The 8,442-nt window shown below is 32.4% G+C and overlaps 1 protein-coding gene across 1 annotated transcript in view; it reads right to left on the bottom strand.

The window, feature by feature from the left end:
* Nucleotides 1–437: 437 nt before the first annotated feature.
* LOC132743378 (major antigen-like) overlaps nt 438–8,442 on the bottom strand; it is a gene marked incomplete at its 3' end in the record, with an annotated part of 49,988 nt that continues 41,983 nt past the window's right edge. Inside the window, 6 exon segments of the mRNA XM_060731894.1 lie at nt 438–588; nt 2,014–2,194; nt 3,658–3,760; nt 4,415–4,528; nt 6,308–6,395; nt 7,574–7,656. Of these exon segments, the coding sequence (XP_060587877.1) occupies nt 438–588; nt 2,014–2,194; nt 3,658–3,760; nt 4,415–4,528; nt 6,308–6,395; nt 7,574–7,656 (720 nt within the window).

Below are 8,442 nucleotides of genomic sequence, written 5' to 3'. Positions count from 1 at the left end.
AAAATGTATTTTTTTCTTTAAAAAAAAAAATATCTGTAAAAAAACTTGTTAGAAAAGAGGATATTGAATAAGTGTAAGTTTAATACTGCATTTATTGAACAAGTTGAATAAAATCATATTATGTGAGCCACTGGCGAGCATAATATTATCTTATTCAACAAGTTCAAAAAATTCAGTAATGAACTTACATTAATTTAATATTCTATATCACATACCAAAAACAAAGACTGTTTGAAGTGAAAAAGAATCATTTTTCATTGGCGCATCTTAGTATAACACTAACATTTAGCGCGTCTTAATATATTTATATAACGCAAATGACGTCATGTCAAAATATATGCACAAGTGTGCAGTTCCATTTTTACAGAGTTGCAAAAGCGGCACGGGTATGTGATAAATAAAATCAATACATGGCCTGAAGACGAACTAAAGCAAACCTTGCATAGTTGTTTTCGTTTAAAGAGAATATGTTGCAGTCGTTTTCTGTTCATCATAGAAGCCGCTTTCGTAATATTCTCTGTTTTGTTCTGGTCTCTAAGCAACGGATGTACAAATAGAACACCCCTCTCAACAAGGGCCTCATTAAACCTGAAAGATGAGTAACAATTTATACCTGTTACAAAGGTAATATACCAACATGTACAACATATTGATTATTAAAATATTATTCTGGAAAAACATTTGCTCTCTCCATTTTTCCAGAATAATAATTTTAATTGTGAAAAATTTGACTCAAAATTGAAAAATGTTGCAATGCTTTTCACTCAAATCAGACTAAGAATTGCACAAAAATGCAATTTTCCAATTCATTTGGTGTACATTTCTTACCTATCTTTTGCATATCTTTCTGTTTTAAGTGACCTAGCTGATCTAAGTAAAAAATTCAAATGTTATATGTATGTTTTTATGCTTTTGGGCCTCAGTGGAGTTCCTTTAAACAGAATGGTAACTGTAAGAACTTAATTAACCAGTCATGGTACCTATACTTAGAAAACTAAGGTAATATTTAGAATCAATTTTAAAGTTTTATGCCCCTTTGTCAAAAACTAACCTCGTTTACCAGTTATTGAATTTTCTAACCGGTTTTTAGCTAAAAACCAACCATACCTGTTTAAAAGGATAAAAGTGACAATTCTACCTATACAGTCTAACTTGCCCATGCGACCACGTGTATTAAGCGACTTTTGTCTTAAACGACCACTTTAAATTCCCCCGATCATTTTCTCTCTATATCTTTAATGTATTAAGCAACTTTTGCTCAACGCGACCAGCGACCGCTAATTAGTCACCGAATTGAGATAAAGCTTTTCATTAAACGACCACTTTTACCTGTCAAGTAATTGTGTTTTTAGAGAACGCCGCCTTGTAATGTCACAAGTGTCAACAATCAAAACACAACAAATAAACGTGTGAAAAACTCTTTCCCAAACCGTTTTAGCGTATGCAAATGAAGTTAAGTATACGCATGACGTGTAATATCCAATAAAACAGATAAATAATGCAATGCTCCGCCCCTACTCAGATGGTGTATACGCTTCGCTTGTTGACATTTAGACTGCATTGAATTGACCTTGAACTTGATCAGCAATTAAATTTATCGTAACAATTAGATGTAGTTTGTTTATTTCAAATGAAAAAATACACAACAGAAAACATCTTCACTAATAGAGTTTTCGTGTTGGAGACTAGGAAAAACAACAGAGAAGTTAACAAATTCTGGAAAAATGTCAAACATGTACGTAATGGATCAAAACTGTTTTGCACCCCGTTTTGTCAATAAATATCAGAAAGATATTTTTTACATTTGCATCCATTTAGATTATCGGAGCCTACTAATTATTCAACATTTATATAAAAATGAAGTTGAAAAACATTCCTACTGCATAAGAAAGATGTCATTTATAAATTTTGACTTTTATATCATGCTGACTGTCTTAAGAGACCGTTTCATTAAGCGACCGTTTTGGGTGTTTCCCTTGCGCGGTCGCTTAATACACGTTTGACTGTACTTACAAATTGTAAATTCTTTTATGCAGATCCATTTTCTCCTGGTCCAGTTCTTGCATTTCCTCTTTCCATCTCTTCATGCTTTGCCTAAATTTGCCATCGATTGTGTGTATATATTGCTCCATATCCTCGCGTGTATCATCAGACAAATTCATCTTTTCGTCACTCAAAACCCTTGCCACTCTTTCTGTTAACATAAATGTGCCGCGACACAACAAAACCAACATAGTGCGTTTGCGACCAGCATGGATCCAGACCAGCCTGCGCATCCGCGCAGTCTGATCAGGATCCATGCTGTTCGCTATCAGATTCTCTACTTCTAATAGAGTTGGTAAGCTAACAGCATGAATCCTGATCAGACTGTGCGAATGCGCAGGCTGGTCTGGATCCATGCTGGTTGCATACCCATTATGTTGGTTTTGTCGTGACGCGGCTCAAATGTTATATTGTTAATTAACTACAAAATTTTAAGGGTATCAACTGAAAAAAATTTAAATTGTCTTTCAAAAACCCTTCCCAAACTTTTTTAAAGTTAAAAGAAATTTTTATATTTTTTAATTGCAAAAGTAAAGCTTTAAACATAGAAAAATATTTTAAAAAGCGGTTTTGGGTTTTTTCAAGGGGGAAAAGATTTTATTTTTAGATCAATCTCAAATATATTGTCAAATAAAAAAATTAAGGTTTTAAAAGAAATTTGTCATCGCTAAAAACATAAACAAAAAGGGGAACCCACCCAAAAAATGGGCAAACCCCAAAAAAGGGGGTCGGGTCTCTAATCCAATAAGAAAAGGGAAAATATTTAAAACAAAACAAATTTTTCCTCCAAATAAACAAAAAGCGACCCTGTTTTTTAATAAAGGGTTAACCAAACAAATTTCGTTTGTTTTTGTCAACATAGCACCACTCTTTCTGGGTAATGGTATTTTCCTTTGGATGATATTTTTACTGTTACTCACAAACCTATGTGTTATTTATATAATTTTTTTTACAAAGTCGCAAAGCAGTATGGGAAAGTGATGAGTAATGTTGACTAAATGAGTAACATTATATTGGCTATTGCCAAAGGACGTGCAATCAATTTCATTCTAAAATTAACAAACCTTTCGAGTTCTAAAATTAACAAACCTTTTGAGTTCTAAAATTAACAAACCTTTTGAGTTCTAAAATTAACAAACCTTTCGAGTTCTAAAATTAACAAACCTTTCGAGTTCTAAAATTAACAAACCTTTCGAGTTCTAAAATTAACAAACCTTTCGAGTTCTAAAATTAACAAACCTTTTGAGTTCTAAAATTAACAAACCTTTTGAGTTCTAAAATTAACAAACCTTTCGAGTTCTAAAATTAACAAACCTTTTGAGTTCTAAAATTAACAAACCTTTCGAGTTCTAAAATTAACAAACCTTTTGAGTTCTAAAATTAACAAACCTTTCGAGTTCTAAAATTAACAAACCTTTTGAGTTCTAAAATTAACAAACCTTTCGAGTTCTAAAATTAACAAACCTTTCGAGTTCTAAAATTAACAAACCTTTCGAGTTCTAAAATTAACAAACCTTTTGAGTTCTAAAATTAACAAACCTTTCGAGTTCTAAAATTAACAAACCTTTTGAGTTCTAAAATTAACAAACCTTTTGAGTTCTAAAATTAACAAACCTTTCGAGTCTTTAATGGTTCTGTAAGTGATGTACTTTTCGAACAATGTCTTCAGTTTGCGACGTGGAATTTCCATAGTTTTCTGTATCATTGCAGTGCCCATCTACAAAACAAAATGTCACGTTATAATCATTTAAACCATTCAAATTGTAAACATAGATTATATATGGTCACCTTAACAACCATGGTAAATGATTTTTTACTGATTGTATGATTTATTGATTGATTGATTGATTGATTTGAACAAAAACTCTGCAAAGCTGACCTAGCATTATACAAAGGGCCATAACTGTGAACATGATCAGGCATATTATATAAAGGGATGGAAGTAAAAATACATGTTTTCAGGAATGACTCCTTTCAGAAGCTGGGATCAATTATAAAAACATTAAAGGTACTCCACTGAGGTTTTTCGACATGATTGGACTTGAAATAATTTTTAAGAATATTTTTTCATATGATATAGGTCTAGACCAATTTTATTTTATTTTTATTTAAAAAATTTCAGATCATTCACTTACTCTGTTTTTTCCAGAATTCAAATTATGAAGAAAAAAATATTAAATTGGACTGAGAATAGCACAAATATACGATTTTCAATTTATTTCTGAGTATATTACTTAATTATCTGTTGCATATCTTTCTGTTTTAAGTGCCACATGTGATCTTTTTAAGAAATAAAAACTTTATTTTTTATGCTTTTGGACCTCAGTGGAGTTCCTTTCAGAAAAACAAAATATGGGAAAACATTACAAACCATTTGAGTTTCTTTAGATATCTTATTTTGCTCATATGCAATGCTCAATATCTTCAGATTCTGTTTCTGATCAGCTATAGACATCTTCAGGTGTTCATCAACTTGTGCCCTTTTCTGAAAAACATACAAAGTGTATTAATTATTCTGAATTCATCCAATTTCAAGACATGAAATTTAAAGGGTTTTTAGCATAGAAATTTTTCACCGCTTCCTAAATATCTGGACTGTCTAGATTTGCAACATGTAAAATCCAAATACACGTCAGTGGCAGTATAGCCGAGTGGTTGACATGTAAGACTAGTAATCTAATGATAGCTAGCCTCATTGGGTTCAAACCCCGTCAGGGGTTAGTCGTTGTCTCCTTGAGCAAGAAACTTTACACTCATTGCTCCATACTGGTTGGTTCTAGGAACGGATTCTAAAGTCTGTCTTTAAGCTTTTAGGTTCCTACACAATCAAACTAAAATGAATTCTGTATAAACAAAATACATGTCATCCATGAAAACCTAAAAATTTCAGTAATTTTTACATCTCACTGATGTCAAATCCAAGAAAAGATAATAGAATTATATCAAAATTCTTAAAATATGAGATTTATCATAACATGATGTACAAATAATAAAAACTTTTCATAGTTTTACTTTCTAATGATACTATTCAGGAATCTTATTATCTTAATAAATTTTTTTTAAAAAAAGGCTTACACAGTCTTGTATTGTTCCACAAATATTTACAAATATAAACTAGTATAGTCCCATAAATGTAATGTGTAATGTAGTATCGTCCCTCAAATGTAATCTAGTATCGTCCCTCAAATGTAATCTAGTATTGTCCCACAAATGTAATCTAGTATCGTCCCTCAAATGTAATCTAGTATTGTCCAACAAATGAAATCTATAACTGTCCCACAAATGTAATCTAAAATCATCCCACAAATGTAATCTAGTATCGTCCCTCAAATGAAATCTAGTAATGTCCCACAAATGTCATCTAGTATTGTCCCACAAATGTCATCTAGTATCGTCCCTCAAATGTAATCTAGTATCGTCCCTCAAATGTAATCTAGTATTGTCCCACAAATGTAATCTAGTATTGTCCAACAAATGTAATCTAGTATTGTCCCACAAATGTAATCTAGTATTGTCCAACAAATGTAATCTAGTATCGTCCCTCAAATGTAATCTAGTATCATCCCTCAAATGTAATCTAGTATTGTCCCACAAATGTAATCTAGTATCATCCCAAAAATGTAATCTAGTATTGTCCCACAAATGTCATCTAGTATTGTCCTACAAATGTAATCTAGTATCGTCCCTCAAATGTAATCTAGTATTGTCCCACAAATGAAATCTAGTATTGTCCCACAAATGTAATTTAGTATCGTCCCTCAAATGTAATCTAGTATTGTCCCACAAATGTAATCTAGTATTGTCCCTCAAATGTAATCTAGTATTGTTCAGCAAAGGTAATCTTATATTGTCCCACAAATGTAATCTAGTATTTTCCCACAAATGTAATCTAGTATCGTCCCCAAATGTTATCTAGTATTGTTCCTCAAATGTAATCTACTATAGTCCCACAAATGTAATCTAGTAATGTCCCACAAATGCAATCTAGTATTGCCCCACAAATGTAATCTAGTATTGTCCCACAAATGTAATCTAGTATGGTCCCACAAATGTAATCTAGTATGGTCCCACAAATATAATCTAGTATTGTCCAGAATGTAATTTAGTAATGTCCCACAAATGTAATCTAGTATTGTCCCACAAATGTAATCTAGTAATGTCCCACAAATGTAATCTAGTATTGTCCCACAAATGTAATCTAGTATTGCCCCACAAATGTCATCTAGTATTATCACACAAATGATAATAATTATAATTTAAGCACCTGTTTCTTCTCCATTTTAATCTGTGATATCATTATCGTCTCCTGCTCTTCCAACTTTTTCTGCATTGTATCATGGAAGTCACCTTGTCTGTAAGAAATCAAACAAGGGAGACAATTCACACACTTGTACAATAAAAATACATATAAAGTTCAAGAACAATAAGGCTTGGATGCCCCTCCCCTTTCTACTGTTTTTTTTTTTCAGCCTTAAAGCTGCATGCCTCCAGATGTCCCAAAATATTTCAAAAAAATTAAACTCGGAAAAACCATACTAAAACTTTGAGAAAAGTGAACAAATGAAAGATTCAAGTGATAATTTAAATCTTATGTGCAATTAATGACTGTATTTTGTAGTATTTATCACCATATTTCTACTGCTTTACTAACGCAGTAGGGGCTATTTATGCATATTTTGACCTCTTTTTGGTAATTTATGTGGATTTTAAGTGCCGATTGTAATGTGTCAAGTACTTTCTTTGTTCATTTCACAATATGTTACCTTTAAATTCATTTTCAAAATTTTCATGAAAATTAGGATGAATCTGGAGGCCTGCTGCTTTAATGCATCAGACTAGTAATTGATTGCTGTGTGGGTTCAAACTCTGTCAAGGGCAAGCCATGTTTCCTTGAGCAAGAAACTTTACACTCATTGCTAGGTACTGGTTGGTTCCAGGAATGGATTCAAGAGTGTTTCAATTAGCTTATAGCATCCAACAAAATCAAACTAAAACAAATTAATATAAACTCAAAAACTGTGAATTCACTTAATTTCGTGGACATGAAATTTTGTGGTTTTGTCACAAAGTTCATTTTTGTGGATACTTAAATTTGTGGACTGTTCCAATAAATAGGTAAAATGAGCCGTGTGACGACAAAACCAACATAGTGCTTTTGCGACCAGCATGGAACCAGACCAGCCTGCGCATCCGCGCAGTCTGATCAGGATCCATGCTGTTCGCTATCAGTTTCTCTACTTGTAATAGAGTTGGTAAGCGAACAGCATGGATCCTGATCAGACTGCGCGGATGCGCAGGCTGGTCTGGGTCCATGCTGGTCGCAAACGCACTATGTTGGTTTTGTCGTGACACGGCTCAAATGTAAATACACTGTATTGTGACGCAGACTAACTTTACAGCAGACAAAATAAAATTTTGTTGGATTTTGAATTCGTGGAGTGACCTGTCCACGAAAACCACCAAAATTAGTCCCCCACGAATAATAATGATTTTTCAGTAATATTGATATGATTTATTCGAAAATACTTACAAGACTTCCATATCTCTCTGCATGCCCTGGTAAAGTTTCATCATGTTGTTATACCTTGATAGAAGATCTAGGTATTGCCTATCCTGAATAAGGCAAAAAAAGATCAATTTTACCAGGGTCTTTCAAATAGTAAGTACCTGAACAAGGCAAAAAGATCAATTTACCAGGATCTTTCGAAAAGTAAGTACAGTACAGAAGAAATAATGCCTTGATATTAATATGTGTATGATTATAACTCTCAGGTACAAAATCAATAGCGAGGCATTTTTATCATAGTGAGTAGGGTTTACGAAGCTCATCTTCATACGGTTCTAATTGAAAGACCCTAATTTTACATAAAGGAGATCACCACTCCAAATGCCTATAAACGTATTAATTGTAAATCTTACATTAGATCAACTTTTAAAAGACAATAGTGAAATACCCTACAAATTACATGTAAATTGAAAAATTTAAATCAATTTTTATTTGTGTGTGTGTGTGTGTGATTATTACCCTGATTGAGATAAAAGCTTAAAGGGATGCTCGGGCAAATTAATGATAAAAATATTAAAATGCTTTTATGTACTCAAATCACGCTAAAATGACAATTTTTAAAAGTCCCAGCATGCTTCTCTGTATAAATTCTATAAATTTGGGGTTTTAAGTGTAACTATATATCTAAATATATCTATACATATATATTGAACGAAATTTAGACACCGACTGAATCACCGAGTGTTTTAAAACAAGTCATGTGACTTGAACAAACCCTGTAAGTTACAATAACAGATATGTTTGATATTGTATGATTGAAACAAGTCTAAGTCGTTCATCTGACATGTTCTTTAATGTCTCCAGTGTTATTTTTGACATCTATTGTGAAATCC

The sequence above is a fragment of the Ruditapes philippinarum genome, unplaced genomic scaffold (genome assembly GCF_026571515.1).
Source record: "Ruditapes philippinarum isolate M1 unplaced genomic scaffold, ASM2657151v2 ctg3502_1_1_1_1, whole genome shotgun sequence".
Lineage (NCBI taxonomy): Eukaryota > Metazoa > Mollusca > Bivalvia > Venerida > Veneridae > Ruditapes > Ruditapes philippinarum.
The sequence above is the reverse complement of the archived record's forward strand: the minus strand, read 5'-3'. Positions and strand labels throughout refer to the sequence as shown.